Source organism: Neodiprion pinetum, chromosome 2 (assembly GCF_021155775.2).
Source record: "Neodiprion pinetum isolate iyNeoPine1 chromosome 2, iyNeoPine1.2, whole genome shotgun sequence".
NCBI lineage: Eukaryota > Metazoa > Arthropoda > Insecta > Hymenoptera > Diprionidae > Neodiprion > Neodiprion pinetum.
Window position 1 is genome coordinate 1,963,023 of NC_060233.1, and position 18,579 is coordinate 1,981,601.

Consider the following 18,579-nt stretch of genomic DNA (forward strand, 5'->3'; position numbering starts at 1 on the left):
TATTATTATATAATATAAAACTGAGTCGTACTCTGAATAGTGAATATGAAAATAAAAAAGACAATAAGAAATAAAAAATAATATACAAGCAAAAAGAATAAAAGTATTCGATAAGAGGGAAAAATTACACACTGTGTAAGAATAACAGCCTTTGTGAGAATTCAAATAAAATGAAAAACACCGTCTAGGATTGTGTAAATACTTCCATCGTCAGTTCCCTTTACACTTCACTTATTTTCCTCTTACACCGATTAATCTTGATTCACCCAACAAAACTCTAGCTAAATTTATACCTCAAAATGGCAAACACAGCGCATAAACGTCATGTAGCGAAAGAAAGAAAGAAAAAAAAGCGACATTTAGTAGGTATATGAATATGAGAATATATCAACGAATCATTTTTAGGTATTATTCAAGCTAGTAACTTGAAGAAATGTTGCAATTAGGTGTGTTATACTATTTCCAGCATTGTTTGTTCTTTCCCAATGTCGTTCCGTCACTCGTTTATCAGACCAAAAATGATTCTAGATACTCTTTGTTTTGTATTTTTATTTATTTACTTATTTTTTTTTTTTCCTCTTGAAATAACATTTTCGAATGAATGCCAACAGACTTTAAGACGTGCGGGATACCTCGAATAATACACCTAACAGCAGTGCTTCTTCGAGCAACAATTTACGGATCCAACCTCTCGACTCATGCTTTACTGACAACACACTGCGGATACACACTGCCGTGAGTAAGAGGAAACTGTTAGTTTGCGAGTTTATTTCACTCTATCGTTGTAGTAGAGATGTTCACGATTAAAAAAAAAAAAATAGCATCCTAGCAATGATTAAAAAAACAAAGTTTGACCATTATTGTGTGAAACTTGCTGAGCAAAAACTTTCAATGTTCTCCGTGTTGGTATTATCTGCCAAATGTATCGCATGTGTTTTGAATTTATTTGAAATTTTGTTTCCTACCCTCGCTGCATGTTTTAAATACTACGTTTGTTTTTGAAGACAAAAAATCTTTCGGAGGTATAAAATATTAACAAAACGTTAAGATTTACTAGTTCCTTTTGCTACTATTTCACTTTCACTTAACTATTTTAATCAAACTTATTCTTTGATAGAAGCTGTGAGAATCTATATTGAACTTGCATGACTTTAACAGTGGTTTGAATTAACCGCTTCCTTAACCACGGATGTGCTTTTCAGTTAACGGCGATGAAAAGACTACATTTGAAAATTTGGAAGCCAAGATGATAGCGCAGCAAATGCTTCTTTCATACTTTCATAAAGAGAGTAAACGCAAGAGAAAAGCAGCGGGCCGATACTTAGTGTCACGTTTTGTTGATATCGCAGTCAACTGAATTAAGGTAAGTCTCGAAACGATAAACTTTCTTGGAAAATAACGAGGAAAGAAAATCGAAATCTCAAGTCAACAACATTAAAAACAAAGCAGACACAAGTCAGATAGTAAAAATTTGTTATAACCAATGCTTTTGGTATCCTTAGCAGTTTTAGAAGAGAAAAGGAATGATCGCGATGAGAAAATGAGCAGCCAATATGTGAGAAACGTGTCGTCTTTGATGTTGTGTATTTATAAGGAGAGAAGATATAGATGGAAAGATGTGATCAGCTGACTTCATTCGAAGAATATAATAAGATCGCAAAGGCTGCGTGTTGGCCTGTAAACTTTGTAATGAGTAAGGAAGGTATTGATGTTAGATTAGTTTTGAATTGTCAGTGATAAGTTCACAGTTTATAAACCGGATAGATTTTGTAGCCAAGTTGAAATGATATTTGCGTTACGTTTCTTCATTCTTTCTTCAGCGATAACTCATTCCATTTAATATCAATATTCCAGAAAACTATTTCACGTGTCAAATACCGAAAGTAATAATAGCTTCCAGAATTATGTACAAAACAAAAAAAACAACCTTCTCCGTCGCAATAATCAGTGAAAACTATTCATCTGGGATAGCGGGACGTAGAAAGACGTAGTGTTATGCTTTCCAGACAAATAGACAGATCGACGATAATCTTGTCAAGTTGAAAACAATATTATGCAATTACCATATTACATCTGTTGTGTGCGCAACCTCGTGTTTAGGAAGCAGAAAACCGTTGTATCAATTTTATGAATGAATTTGTGCCGTAATAGACAAACAGTTACCACGTATATTATAGAACTGAAGATGTCGCATATCATGCTAAGAAAAACTAAATCTTATTTATTTAGTTTTTTTTTTTTTAATTATCTTAATACATTGAATTCTTAATGGGTTGAAAAGCGCGTTTCAATTGAGCTTGATAAGTATTGATAAAGTAGTATGTCTAGTCCATAATAAATAATTTAACAAGTTTCATTCCCGTATAATTCTGCGAGTGATCGTTATTAGGTGTATCCGACTATCACACCGTAAACTTTTACAGGCAATTTTAACCAAGTTTTATATCGATCATTCTTGCAACTGAATCTTAGCCAATGAGAATTGAATCACTGTATTGCTTGTCTAATTTTCTTGACCGTTGTTCATTTTTTGTTGGATAAAAGTCAGTAATCCTGTAAATTGGATCGCTATTACAATAAATTCACGTGTATCGAAATAATTTTACCAATTTTGCATTACTTGTAAACGTATATCGACCATGTATTGATCTCAGTACCATAACTGGTATTTTTTAAATTTCAATTCAAAAAGCATAATATAATTCAGTTCTTATTGTCAGGAAGTTTAAATTTATAATTCAGTTTATACACGTATTCGTATATTTATTCAGGCAAACAGAATTATTTTTTCTGTTTCAACCATCACCTGCTAGTTATATTTTAGCCATTGTTTATATTAATTATACGTTTATAGAGAGACTCGATCGTTGTTCTGTAAGGTGGCACATGTACGCGTTAATACTACATCACATATTTATTCAAAACACAAATTACCATGATGCCGTCACCAATGAATAATAACTTATTAACCTCATTCAGGATATTTATAATTTGAAATGCTCAACAATAAGTATGATAATTTTGCACCTTTTAGTCGTTAGGAAATTGATAATTTGTCGTTAACGATATTGAAAGAAAACCCAGAAGTCTGATAATTTTAGTTCAGTTCCTTATTGTGTAGTTATAACATGCGTAGCCGTTAATTTATTTATTTATATATGTTTCTTGTCATCGAACTTCAGGTTCATAGAAAAAAAATTATTTATTCCCTTTGCTTTCGTTTCACTTATCGATATTTCAAGTTTGCTCAATATAAATCAAACTTTCCCGTGTCATTTCTGTATCGATTTCATACTGCTCGAGATATGAAAATTTGTTCGTAAACTCCGGATTATTATTCTTTGATTTGCATTCTCTCTTTAATTTACTTTGATCATACTTGTCATAATTTTAACAATAATTTCAGGCATGTTTTACAGCTAGTATCTCGACTAAGAGAGAGCATACTCATAAAATAAATGTATCCATACAAACCTAGTATAACTTGAATAATAGAAACCTGCCAAACACACACGTAGTTCAGCTTCAATGAAGTCGTACACAATATATCCACAAGTACGCTCGTACAATAAAAAATATATTTCATTAATAATATCTATTATAACAAGTAATATTATAGACATAGACGCAGTTCGCATATCAAGGCTATACATTGTAGAAAACGAGAAATATATAAAAAGAAAGTATAAACTCAACACACATATTAAATCAATGAAGTTATTTTTTAGAATTCCCAACAGCAAATAATAACTATAAAAGGATAAATTAAATTAGAAGAAGCAAAAGAAAGGAAAAAACAAAAGAAATCATGACCTGCATACTTCTAGTTGATAGTAAAATTAAGTTATCATTAATTTCTGTTCGTAGAGTACCCATAATTCATAGATACTTGTACCTTGTACTGCAGTTCATGTAACTTATATTATTGGTATAAGAAAATTTTGTAATTTTTTGTATGTGCAGCCACGTACTACATACTACACATGTATACTGGTTATAAACAGTACACACGATTGTACGCATATATATATATATATATAGGTATGTATATATATATATATATATATATCGATGTAAAATTCTTGTGTTCATGAACAGCTATACGTTAAGTATTCATTAATACATATGATATACATACACATATATGGCGTACGATGGTAATTATTTTTATATGGAAAAACGACAAGCAAGTTGCAGAAAAGAAAAAATAAAATGAAATAAGAAGAATAAAATGTCAAAAAGAAATTGTTTGTCAGAAGTAAGAAAGAAAAAAAAAAAAAGAAAAAAAAATTCGTCATACCGTATAACTTTGTATATCAATAAGGAATGAAAGAAAAAAGAATGTTCTCAATCCCTTGACATTAATTAGTTGTTGTTTTACAATAAATAATTGAACAAATAACGTATAGCCTCAAACTGCTGTGGTGGTTTTTATTATTTAAACATACCTGTTTTCACAAAACCCATTATAATCTTCAGCTCGATCCATGATTCGTCCCGATCAAGTGTTGTCACTAAACTGCGGCGTGACCTCTCTTCGAATTGTCTCTTCGTTTCGAAAACAAACATCGTACGCTTCGTCTTTCACCTATGTCACGAAAACCGCACTTCTGTGTGTTCCTCGGGTGATTCTTGTTGTTCTTACGCTTAAAGTTTATCGTGTTTCCAACGTTTTCGTCTCGGTTTCATTATTATACCTGCAATAGAGGGTTCATCGCGTGTGTAAAATAATTATACGTGTTCAGGTATACTTGAATATACATGTGATCGTGTTAGAAAAAATGTTGCCGATGGTGAAACGACCGAAAACGGGTCATATGCGCAAGTTTTTCAAAACACTGATTGCCGGTAAAAGTAATCAAAGCGTTAAAAAGCCAGTTGCGAGCAATTCGCTTGATAATAATGGACAGGCGGCTGAAATGCCTGATTCAACCAGTCAAATTCCATCCACAAGTACGAAAACAATTATTAACTGTTCGTCCAACTACATAAGCGAAGACGAAAGATCCCTTAGAAATGACATGCGGCCAAGTTTACGCGGCGCTACTTTGTGGGGCGTGAAAAAAAACTGTCGCATAACTGGTATAGTGAAATATCGACGAGAGTTAAAACTGTACAAAGCTCTTGTCGGCATGTTGATCGAGGCTAAATTCGAAAACATGTGGAAGACTATTGCTCAAAAGAGTTTTCAGATAGTGAAAAAACATTACAAGCTTCAAACTTCGAGGAAATATTTATCGGCCGGACCTCACGATCAACATTCTCGGCATGGATTTTGGACCGAAAATGTTGACCCTGCAGCTTATAGAAATCAAGAAAACAAAATCGAAGGTTTTACCGAAAACTTAGGTCATGATCAGTCTGAACTTGCAGCTGCAGGTAATTCAAAGACTGCAGTGCAGAGCAAGGATGATAATTTTTGCCATAGGACTAATAAGAATGAACACGCGATAAAGCGAGCGGTGAATTCTTTCGCTGAAGGGATCGACCTTACGTTGAAGGAATTCGGTGAAGAAACACAGATCGAAGGATCCAATCCGGATCCCTACGAATTTGACCCTATGCTCAATTCAATGCAAGACCGGGATAAAATTCGGGACAAGAAATTAACTACAAGCACTGTAGCCAAGACCTCAAAGCTAGTGAAAAAAAATGACAGTCGTCCGAAGATTGAGGTAATAGATGTAAAACAGATCCCGACCATATCGACGAATCGAGAGAATTTAATCTCGTCGTTTGAGAGTGAAGATCGCGAGTTTTCGAAAAAGACAAATAAGAAGAGGGAACTTACAGGACAAGGTACTAAATCCGGCAGTAATGAGATTGGGGAAAATAATGATAACATATCAAAGAAATCGGGGAAGAAATTTTCGGTATATAAATTGAAAAATTCTAAGGAATCGAAATTGAACGTTGAAACGAAACGCGGGTATCATACCTGTTCGTGTACCGATAATCGTTCAAAAGTGCGACAAGCGTCAAAAGGGATAAAAATTTCTTCTTACTCAATTCCTGAGAGCATCGTTCATCCTTGTTTGAACACAAAAAAAGGGTTCGGGAATCGTTCGACACCGGAGAAAACCGGGCTCGATAAAATTGGGGGCAACGAGAGTCTTGCATCTCTGATTGTTCGAAAGGAGCCTGAAAAATTTTATTCGCGTCTGGAGTGCAGCGAGGTGGTGAAATTGAAATCGGATCCGAATAAAGATGTTCACAATCAAACGTTAATTATCGACACTGCGGAAGTAGAACCTCAGAAAAAGATGAAGAAGAGTGTACAACTAATACCAAGCTCCCACATGATTAAGAACGTCAAACCTTTGAAAAAATTTTCAATAGCCAACTTCACGTTGCCGGAAAAGGAGATCACGAATAATGACGATCAGATTAAGGCTACGACGAAACGTAAGTCGATCAGTGAACGTTCGGCAAAATCAAAGCTGCCAATTACGTTATCAAAATATTCAATCCCCATAAGCATCGAGGTTGATTATTCAACGAGAAGAGACTCACACGCTGGAGTTTTCCTCGGAAATTTAATTCAGTCAAAAATCACCAGATACTTTCCGGTGTCGAAGCCGCCACAGCCAGCGACAAACAATTGCCTGCAGCCTGAAAAAAAAACACTAACGATAATCACAGATAATCACCTACAGCAGGACCGCGCAGAGGAAAACGGAAACAAAATTGAGCGCGGAAATAACGCGGGACTTTCAAAAAATCAATTGCAATTTGCCGCGCCAATCATTCAAAGCGATATTTTTTTAAGCAGTTGGGAACGGTTAAATTTTATGAAAGACGATCATGCAACGCGGAAGCAGATGGTTAATAATTTGAGAGTCATAACTCGCGACGAATATTTATACGGTAAACTGAATAGCAATCGTCGTCAACATCGTAAGCGTTCTATGAAAATGTCTTCGCTCATCGCTAACAGAGGTTTATCACTTCGAGATAATAATATCGATATAACTGAAGACAATTTCAATCCCTGTACTCAGCAAAGTATTATCGAAGATAGCAATGTTTCCGAATTAACCGAGGTAATTCCATCGAGTTACTCGATTTTTTCCTATAATGTCGAAAACAACAATACAGCTGACAATGAGACCAACTGCGATCTCGACTCTCAACAAAAGAAAGAATTACTCGCGCCATGGGATACTCTTGATATTTATGAGAAAGTTACTCGCTGGCACGACGATACGTTTGAACCATAATCCGACATAATTTTCGCAAGTTTTTTTTTTTTCTATTTTATATGAAAGAAAAACACTTTTGTTTCAGTTTACTCTGATTCTGTATTTTCTTTTTTCTTGCTTATTATATATATGTGTATTATACCGTTAACCATCTGGGAATATATGCGAATATTATTGTTGTTTAATCCTTAGACGTGAGAATCAGTCGTAACTCTATGTATAAATCGTAACAAATAATTCGGTGGAATAGTTTTTTTCCACTTTTGTTTCCTTTTTCTCTAATTAACTACAGTTTATATAATTGTATTTTTTTATTCTTTTTTAATTTTTGTTCTTAATTCAAAAATGGCATATTATTCTTTATATTTCAGTCTCAGTGTTGTACAGTTTGGAAAAACTAAGATAATACTAGGTATGACACTTATTATTATTATAATTATACTTTGTACCTACATGAAACGCAACGATAATATTATATGCGTGGTATTCGTCATATTATAATATATATATATAATAATTATATATTTCAATTTTTCAAATTAGTAATCATCACGCATTCTAATGTAACGGTATATTATTGAAGAATATTTTGCATGTGTGGATTGGATAAAGTGACACACGATTAACGCGAGAAAAATTTATGTATACATTTGGTGAGTTGTTAGAGTAGTATTACAGACATAGGTATTAGGTATGCATTCCTGCGTATATCCTATTATTGGTAGAAGTATATAGTTATATGAAAAATACTGAACGGTTGCCCAGCAAATATTATTATCATTTCATTGCATATTATAATGTAATGTATTCATTATTTTCTATTCGTTTCTTTATTATAATTTTGGTGGGTGATATATGAAAAAAAAAAGACAAAAAAAAAAAAAACTTTTTCAAGCTCAGCGATAGTAAAAGATACATATTTTATTTAAAATGAAACTTCGATAGCAAAACGTAAAGATTGTTACGTTTGATTTGAAAAACTAAATCGATAATCTGACATGAAACAAATAATTAAAAAAAAAAATTTGTATGTTTGGAAAACTTTTCATTGTCTCGTATCATTTTTGATAATATCAATCGATGCGCAATGTTTACTACTACCAACAAGCTATCCCTCATTCGGTAGTTGACAATGGTTCAACAATTCACTGCCCGGGATAAATCAGTCGACAACGAACAGTATTTTAGAACTGTTATTATAGCGTTACATTTGTACTGTGTCATTACAAAAATTGGGACAACATATTACCTTACGTATTACGGTATGAGTATGAATTAAACAACTACCAGTTTTACCGTATCAGCCGATATTGAATAAGAGATATAGTTTCAAATATTCGTAATTAGTGTACTTAAAATGGTATTACTTTTTTTTCTGACTTTTTTCTCCAGTCAAAATTTATGTGTCAACAATTTTTTATGGTAAGGGAATGATCGATGCGTAGTTGACAATATTAAGCGAAAACGCGTCGGAACATTTAAAACTACGAAAGCTGTCACTATTGTAAGTTAAAGTCTGCTAGTTACTTGTGAAAAAAAATAAATAAAAAAAAACTACATACTGTTCGCCAGTGTTGTATGATTTTCTGATTTTTTTTTTGTTTTAGTTTTATAACAGTTTACAACGTTTATTCGATATCATTCCTTTCTTTATGCAGCGGCGTACGTTACAATGTTAAACCTTATTACTTATTACTTGTACTTGGGTTTTTTTTTTTCATATTTTTCGTTTTTTTTCCTAATAATTTGCTACTGGGAAATAATATAGATACAAAATAATAATATATAAAAATTTCTAGGACATGTTAACAATGACTGGACACGCGTTCTATTTCTTCAATTAATTTCATTGTCATCATGGAATTGGCTATAAAAAAAATCTTTAAAATCCAATAAATACGCAAGTGATGAGAAAAAACCAAAACTTAAAACGATGCATCACACGTTGCAAATTATTGCTTGCTAATTTCGATTTGAAACATGAAATTGTATTAAAAATAATTAGAAATTATAAGTTTAACGCGACGTTGGTAAATTTTTTTGACAGTTTATCGATGTTAAATAAAATTAAAAAAATATACAAAATATATATGTTGTATAAAATTAAATGAATTTGATTTTTTTTTCTTTTTTGGGGAATTTTTTTAGAAAACGTGTGCAATTCATTCAAATTGTGGACTTTGCCTCATATTATACTATAATGTACAAATACACATACACCGATGGCAAAATATCAAATTCATAACAGTAATTAATATTAGGTATAAATGCCCAGAAAATTATCATTATTACTAATATTGTTATTATTATTACTATTATTAAACGCACTTAATCTACGTATGTCCTTTTGAACTCAGGTAATTCAAGTATGACTTTTTCCTCGTTACATTTACGTTTACGTTTACAGGAATAAAATCTTCCGCATAAGTGAAGATGAAATGAAACGCAAAGAAAATTGTTGTATATCAGATTCAATCGATTTTGGCAAACTTGCAGGGGAGGTAAATATATGCTAAGTGTTATTTGATTGATTCTGAATTCTCGGATAAACTAATGACACCGATTTTTTAACAGAATATAACAGTTTTAATAATAATATTACTGTTACTATTATTTTCTGGAATGACTTTTAGCAGCATCAGTTACTTTGTAATAATATCTTCCGTGATTTCATGTCAGTATATCAATAATAATAATAATATACGGGTATGACGATAAAATTAAAATTACTATTTGCACTCACTCGTATACACTTACAAGTATATATACAATATACAAATTCAGTGCAATGCGTATCATACAGTTATCAGTTATATTACTTAAAATGTAAAAACCAAATGAAGTCTAAATTGTTTTGTAAGAGATCATCAATAAAATCACAAGATACACGTTACGTTTTCACTGTCTCGTTCATTCTTCTATTTACAACTATTATATTTACAAATAAGCGAAATAGTTTCTTACCGTACGTATTGTATAGATTGGACATTTTACGAACAAACGACAACGAATCACCATTTCTAGATAGTTTTGTACCAAAATTGCATGGCGAACGATGAAATAATAAAAATATAATACATACGCGTCAAGAACGTAACAATTGATTGATAATAAAGGAGGGATCGAAATTACTGTAGTTAATTTATATCACATGTTTTTGTATGACATTGTAAATTAGTGAATATATGCTGTATGATTAAAATCGAGTGACGCACTTGTGTTACATGTATGCATGTAGCAAGAGTATAGCGATTAACGATTAACTGTTAAAAAAACTTTCGTCACCTTCTCACAATTCACAGATAAAGCAATAAACGGAGAAACAATCAAACAACGAGCAAAGGTAAAGTTAATGTTATTGCTGTCGGGAGAATGAAATAATTTAAAAACTAATTTCAAGTATAAATAAATCCCTGTACACAATAATAATAATAATAATAATAATAACTGATCTCGGAAATGGTCGCCATATATAGATGTCGATTTTTCTATCATACTCTTCAACAAATTCTTCAATTTTAAATATATGTACATGGGTATATAACGTATACATACCTTCCAGCCGACGGTTGTGATTTATTGTAAAATATAACTATAATCATGTAAGTCTTACGTATTTTCACTGGTTCGATTACGTGTTTTCGTATTACGGCTGCTGTTACTGCTGCATGGTAAAACGTGCAAGCAGTTATTCCGTCAGACTAAAAGAATAAAGACAGATTGAATTGTAACGCTTGTACACTAGTTTTCCTGGAACGAAAGAAAATCGACAAGAATGATAAATTTTAACACTTCAAGAAATTTACTCACCAAATTTTTTCTTCGTTCTATCTCTCCGACTGAATTCTACAAGAAAGAAAAAGAGGGAAAAATTAATGTTTAAATAATGATATATATGAGTTATCCTTCAATTTTTGTAATACTACATCACTAAATCCTTAATCAAACAGACATGTTTTCATAACTTTGAGTTACATTATTCTTGATACGCAAATTCTTGTTTCATAAAAAATAGAGTTGAACAAGTGTATCAACTTTATTACAACATATCCTTACCTTTTACATGCTTCATCTTCCAGAAGTGATGAATTTATGATTGTTATTTCGAATATAATCTTCAAAAATAAATTTTTCAATTGAATTGAAATTGTAGTTTTACTCGCCTATAAATGTGTATGAATCTAAATTCTAAACCGAATTTTATCAGTGAAAGAACATACCAAAGAAATTGCTCATGATTTTTGGAAAATTATGAAATGTTTGTTATTAGCTTGCATTCATTTTTTACCGTAAGGTAAAGCAGAAAATTATGCAGGTTTGTATGAAATACTCAATGAACGAAGAGCAGAATAATAATGCAATATGCACAAAGATATCTTCGTTGATGATCGCACATCTTATCTTCATGGATGTAGATGTCAGTTCTTCATTGACGAATGAATGTTGAATTTCGTTAAACGTTTTCATTGACGCCGATGTAAGAATTTTTACTCGTCGGTTGAATATCTTAACAACTTTTTTTCGGAAACATCAATTTCGTGATATCAAAGCAAAGTTTTCTGGTTCCAGATACACGAAGCAAATAAAAATATTCACACAACTGCGATTTAGTTTTAAATTTTGTATAAAAGCTGATTATTGTGCCACGGATGTAACAGCTAAGAAAAATTGACACGGACATAACTGTTAATCTGGAAAAAAATAAATATAATTGTAAATTACCTCTTCTGATAACGTTTGAATGCTTCTCTTGTGGCTTTGGCTGATTAACCGTATAAATAATGCCTTCATTTTCTAACGACGGCATCAATTTTGTAGTGATCTTGCGTTTCTTCAGAGATGGTTCTTCCGTGTTGTGAACAGTGAAAGTTTTCCTGACGTTGAGCTCCTTAACAGACTGGGTAGCTTGAGTTGTAACACCTCGTCTCATGTAAGACCGCGGTTTTATAATCTTCTGAACCTGATCTTGCTGTGTCCCTGTATTACTGCTGACAGACCTGGCAGCCGTCGATTGCGTTTTACCGACAACATCGTCGGTACGATTTAGTACAGTAAAGTTAACTTTAGGAAGCTTAGAATATGGCTTATCTTTCGAGGTAGCAGGTGTAATGTTAGGCGTCAATTTATACACGATATGACGACTGCTGACAGGGTCGGTGTTCATACTTTTCAACAACTTCTCACCCTGCACGGTATTTCGTTCAAACATCAACGCCGGCTTTGTCTTGCCGTTCAAATTTATCAACACTGATTTGTTATTCTTCTGTGCAGCGGCTATGCTCAGTTTCGTCAAATCAATACGTTGCAATTGTGGAGCTTTCAGCTGTTTGCCAAATGGAATGTCCCCCTCCTTTTTCACAATAAAGTGACTCTTGAGTAAACGTTGGTCTCTGCTATCTTCGCCTTTAATTTCATCTGCGGGTAATCTCGTCAGGGCAACTTGAACCTGCGACAGGTGCAAAGACTGGTCTTCATTTTGCTTGACTGTTTCATCTTCCTCAATTTTGGTCGATCGAGTCCTCGATTTGGCACATTTCTTAGATCGAGTGACATACATAACTTTGGGCTGTACGTGTTGCGTCGCAATTTTACTCTGCATGCATAAGTTTTGTTCTTGAAGATCGTCGTCGCTGGCGTCAGCAGCCGAACATAATTGTGATTTGACTGTGAAGTAACAAATTGCACTCTCGCGTATATTTCCGTCGATAGCGAAAGCTGCCTGCGACTGCTGCTCACCGCGAGTTTCGCTCAATGGATTTTGACTCTGTTGCGGAGTTGGAGGAGGCGTCAAGGTATTTTGACAAGATAGTTGCGACGTGCTTGGAGGAGGCATCAACATATTTGTGGATATCTGATGGCGATATTCGCCAATGGAATGTGTAGGAGAGTAAGGAACTGTTTGAACATGTAGAGGTGGCGGCGACGAGGCAAAAGTGTACGGCGATTGAGGAGCATCGACGCTATGAGGAGGAGTAAAATCCGTCAGTGTGCTCGTGGGTAAATCTTCGCTGTGATCAATCGAGTCTGGCGAATGCTGTATGATGTCTTTAAGTTTAAACGACGCAAAGTCTTTGAAATGATTCAATTTTGAATAGTCATAACTATTCTCTGCCAGCGGTTGCATGTTGTTGAATTCATGAGAACCAATACATGATTGCAGCGTGGATTTGACGTCGTTTAAATTATCAATCTCAGACCGATTGGTCACGTGCGATTCGCGGGTCGAAGTAGATATCTGTGTTATTATTGTTTCGTCGATCAACGCATGCTGTGGTAGGTGAATCAGCTCTTCTTCAAGCACAGGCATTTCAAAATCAGCTCGCTTACTGCTATTTAGTCCAAAGTCTTCCAGGTCCGTGCAATTCAGACCGTCTTTTTGTTCTAGGAACAACTGGTCCTTGGTTTTTTTAGCGAGAGACTCGAGTGGCCGAAAAGTATCAGCTGACGAATGCTCGCTCCGAGAGAACAAATCCGACACTGCGCTGAAATCGTTTAAAAACGCACTCTGTTCTGCCGTAGGTGTCCTCCTGATCAATCTAGGATCGACTGTTTGTACATTAGAATACATAAAATCACTGGAAGGAGAATCCATGCTTGTCAAATCCGAATCTAGAAGGGAATTGAGAATGCCAATTGTACCCAGGCTGCCTTCTGGCAACGATTTGGGCACTTCATCCGAGCAGGAAGCCTCCTCTATCGCATAATCTTCGCCAACCGACTGTGCAGTTTGTGATTGCCTAAGAGATTCCGTGAAAAATCCCATCACGTTGGAGGAGGATGTTTCGTTGCTACCAGATGTCATGAACAAGTGTTGTTGCTCCTCAAGGATATCTTGCATGCTCATATTGCCGTTCAAAATGCTATCCAATATGTCAATGTTTTCAAATTCATCGATTTTACTACTATCCCCAAAATTTTCTACGTCATTGTTATTTGTAAGATCGTCGCACAGATGTATATCTGGTATTTGAAAAAAATCATTGTCCTCACTGCAGAGCAACTCTTTGTGAAAATTTTGCACTTTTCTTCCTTGATCCATTGATTTGCTGCAATATCCTTTCGCTTCGTCATCCTCGGACTGAGAATCAATATCATCTTTGCCTACCTTGATAACTTCATCCAAAGATAGAGCATGAATTAAACTGTTTTGCAGTTTGTTGTGGACAGCCTCGATAACCCCGTTTTTACAGTTATCGTTACCCACATCTAATGATTTAGTCTTCTTTGAAGTTGAAACTAATTTCTTGAAAATCGTCGCGATTTCTTTTGTGTACGATTTATTATTATCACCCATATTCAGATCACGTTCCTTCTCCTGTTTCGCAGGTTCGATTGACGATCCAGATATCACGTTTATTTGTTCCTCTGTACCACAGCCAAAGATCGAAGCTGTAGTTGACACAATGCAAATTTCATTACTACCTTTTTTCATTTTCGTGTCGTCAGGAACGTTCGAAATATACTGTGAATTTTTACATGAAATTTTCGAAGGTATTGCCGCGTCAATTTCCGTCGTGTGACCAGCCTCTGATTTTACATTTGATGAAGGAACGTTTCGTTTGACGAAAATGTCCTTTTTCTTCTCAGTTTCACCAGTAATATTAAAACTAGACGTATTTGTAATTGTAGTAATTAGATTATCACAGTTTTTATCAGTTGTACTATCGTCTATAACATCATGCGGCTCTTGCTTCGTGCTTTCTGTAGCATTTTTTCGTTCGGTTTGATCCGTACCATAATAAGAGCCACACGATTCTGACACAGTTTGAATATTATAAGCTCCAGAATCTTTCAGTTCTTCGTTTACGCAATCGGCAAATGTTGTGTGGACAAAAATTGTTGCATCTTCTTTCTTAAGTGGCGACGATTGTGATGTGATGAGGTTTTCAGAACTTTCTATATCTCCCATTTTATCAATAGTCGTATACTTCAGTTGTCCCATCAAATTACACAGTTCACACCCGTTACAATTAACGTTGCATTTATTTTTCTTCTGCTTTATCCCGCCAATGGGATCTGCATGTAGTTTAGTCACTCGTTTAGCAAATCTATTGCTATTCACCGATATTCTGTCCGTTCGCTCTGTACTTTCTGTGACTATATCTTCCGAAATTGGCTGGTTATTTGAGTTTGACTCGGTTTTTTCATTGTTGTTCTCCGTACTGTGAGCATCAGCCTTTTCAATCCATGTTTTATCAAGGATTTTGCATTCCTTCCTAATTTTTGATTTCTTACCGGCTTCTTTCAACCACTTCAACTTCTTTTTGTCTTTTTTCTTCTTCTGTTTGTCATTTTCTTTTTGCTTCTGTTCATCATTCTCAGCTGTCAAATCAATGAACACTACTTCACCTGGCAGTAATTTTGGAAAGGAAGGTATGAACCTTCTCAATTTCACCACTTTTTTAACAGGCTGTAATCCAACCACAGATTTATTTAGCTGAAGAATATCTTCTTGTTGTAATCTGTTAATAGATTCCAAGTTGATCTGTAAATACAATGTACAAATAATTCAATTTTGTTCAAGTCAATAAAATATTGGCTCAAACTGGTCATTACTGTCATTAAAGCTCACCTGCGCAGAAGGCACCATGTCAATGCTATCCATAACTTTGAATCTTTCAATAGAATCTGGCAGTGAAATAATGTGTTCGCTTAATTCATATTTAATAAAACTGTCGCAAGCTTTGCGTAGATCAAATGAATTAGGTTGCAGTAACCACAAAGTTCCATTCTTATGACACTCTGGCGGTTTTGGTATAATCTTTCCAAGCTCGGTATTCGATATCGGAGTTCTTTGACCAAGTATTGCAACGCCCAATTCGTTAATATTCTTCTTCTCCTGCAAGTCATCCTTTATTCGTTTCCATAATTTCAAAGCCAATAAGTAACGAACATAAGTCACATCCGTGATGCTTGTTGTGCGACCGGATAAACCAGCGAACAATTTTCTGCAAAGGTGAGAAGAAATTATGAAAAATTTCGTGAATAATGCTTCAATGTTGTCTAAATCTTACGTTGTAACTATAATACGCACGCGACGCAGTTTTTTTTTTCACTCTTTCTTATAAGAAAACTTGATAATACATACGTAAGTATGGGACTGCATATTTGAATGTAATTTTTGGTTATGAATTTGGCCCTCAACAAAACCCTGAATATATGTTCTTCTGAATTATCTGTAATATAAATTTGTTGATCATCAATAGAAGCTTTGTTAAAAAATATAAAAAATCAAATTATGATTTATCAAAAGTTAATCGAAAGTTACAATCACATGACTGACCCAGATATATGAACATGGCCGTAAGTAGCTTGGCAGCAATTTTTGAAGCCAAATCTTTGCCTCTACGAGATGCCTTAAGCTCCATGTCAAAATACATTCCCAATATCTCTGACATCTTATCCAAATATTGATTATGATCATCAACTCTCTGTAAGTAAATTTTTAATACATCATTCACACTGCATGGTAGACGTCAACGATTTCGTATTAATATTTACTGTAATTTCTGTGGTTGCAAAATAAAAAATTCTCTCCTGTTCCAAGATTTACCTCTTTAATATTTTTCCAGTAGAGATGAAAAAAGATCAAAGTTTGGCTCATTTGAGCCTTTAGCTTGGCTGCTCTATGGGGCTTAGTGTAACACTTATTCACATCGCGTGACATATTCCTATAATTTGAATGATTGTTAAGTTTTAAGACAATAAATATGATGGAAAAAACACAATGGATACATCGTAAATAACAACTAACAAACTTACTCTATATATACACTTAGTAAACGATCAAGCAGCTTGACATTTTTGCTACCAACTGATGACTCAAGGACTCTTGAAAATTTAACGAGCCAAGGAAAGTTTTTGCCCAGGGATTTGAGGAGCTCAGAACCTTGGTGTTTTACAGCTCCATTAGGTTGAGATTCTTCCTCGTTCGTATACACAGTTTCCATACTTAATGAGGTAGGAGGTTTTCTTTGCAATAATTTTTTTACACCCTTTCCGGTTCCAAGTTTCTCTGCACCAACACGACAATAGAAATATTATTATATAGATCAAGAGTTGTCCGTTTTAAATACTCGTCTGTCGCTATTGTAGGAATCATTATTTCATACCACGGACGTCATGATCCTGGACATGGAGTAAGGGCGAAATAGAACTTGTGATGTCTGTGTCTTGCGTTGGTTGCGACATTTTCAGATGTTAAGATCTACAATCATAGACAGATCACCTTTTCCGTCGAGCGCGTGTCCTGGAATAAAATTTCTACTAATATAGAAATGAAATGGTATTTCTAATACCAGAAAAACATCGTTTTTCAAGTTTCTGATACAATCTAAAAAACTATTTCAGTAACATGCAGGTCATTTTAAAATACATAAATACCAAGAAATCACAATTACATGTATATTACACATAATCATTAAGTGGAGACAAATTCCGAATTAATGACGAGAAGACGATTCCGGAAATAAAGCAAGAAATGATAAGAACGTAGGAAGATAGGCAGGTGAAGGGTTGACAAAGAAGAGTTTCGGCGTCAACGATAAAGGTGGAAAAGAGGACGTAAATTTTCGATCGTTCCACGAACGCCTAGAAATCGATCGAGGTAAAAAGCGTAAACGGGGGATTAACCCCCTGTGTTATTTAAACGTAAATAAGCTACGCTGTCATCATCAATCCCTGGCAACGCAGACACGCTATACTCTAGACTGCGCCATAGAAGGCGCGAGCGTTGTCGCGGACGGCAATCAACAATGAAACCAGGGATTACAACCGAGCTTTCTCTTGGATTGAGAATTTAGAGGCGAAAAAGCACCAAACCGTACCTTACCGACGAGTCACTCGATGGCTCCACTGGCGAGCTTCGCATATCGAATTCCCATCGTTAATTACACAAATATACTCCGTTTTTCCACGGCAAATTCCATCGCAGGCGGTACCCAATTCGCCTTCACGTTTCGGTGGTTTTCTTCTGCATGTTTTTACCACTGCGCCAACAACCGACTCCGTGTTTTGTTTGCTACTCCTAGCGCCGTCTGTCGCTGTGTTCACGGATGTTCACCGCCATACATACACCTTCCGGTTACAATACGTCGGCAAGACGGCGTTAGCCTAGAGGATTGGATACTGCTAATACACCGACACATGCAAAGCTCAAATAGTTTTGAAAACGAGTATAAATATAAGGGGAAAATGCCGCCACAGCGAATGCCGCGCATCCTCAATGATTTTTATCGCGTTTTACCGTATGAGATAATTCGGTATCTGTTTATATACAGATCGGTCGCCTGGGGTACTAGATAAAAATCGTATACGTACACATGCGTCGACGGGAGACCAGTAGCGAGAGCCTGTACGACAGCATTTAGAAGCTGCA

The 18,579-nt window shown here is 34.7% G+C and overlaps 2 protein-coding genes across 5 annotated transcripts in view; both read right to left on the bottom strand.

Moving 5' to 3' along the window:
* The window catches only part of LOC124212399 (melatonin receptor type 1B-A), a 48,854-nt gene extending 42,268 nt beyond the window's left edge, over positions 1-6,586 (bottom strand). The window contains exons 1-2 of the mRNA XM_046612353.2: positions 6,514-6,586; positions 4,449-4,697 (exon numbers count right to left, since the gene is read on the bottom strand). The gene's annotated coding sequence lies outside the window, so the exon portion shown is untranslated. The remainder of the gene's footprint in view (positions 1-4,448; positions 4,698-6,513) is intronic.
* A 2,283-nt stretch (positions 6,587-8,869) lies between these two features.
* On the bottom strand, positions 8,870-18,542 carry LOC124212392 (uncharacterized). 4 transcript variants are annotated; one of them, XR_006881630.2, is made up of 10 exons: positions 18,034-18,542; positions 17,315-17,451; positions 16,965-17,217; positions 16,756-16,873; positions 16,486-16,633; positions 16,291-16,378; positions 15,775-16,150; positions 11,259-15,687; positions 11,013-11,048; positions 8,870-10,903 (listed from the first exon to the last, which is right to left on the bottom strand). XR_006881630.2 is itself a non-coding variant. In XM_046612336.2 (10 exons), the coding sequence occupies exons 2-10, from the start codon at positions 17,391-17,393 to the stop codon at positions 10,899-10,901; spliced, it is 4,866 nt and encodes a 1,621-aa protein (XP_046468292.1). In that variant the 5' UTR covers positions 17,394-17,451; positions 18,029-18,541; the 3' UTR covers positions 8,870-10,898. The 4 variants fall into 4 exon arrangements, 1 of the variants encoding a protein (XP_046468292.1); XR_006881629.2 differs by having other exon boundaries at positions 18,029-18,542; XR_006881631.2 differs by lacking the exon at positions 18,034-18,542 and adding an exon at positions 17,586-17,711.
* Positions 18,543-18,579: the final 37 nt, after the last annotated feature.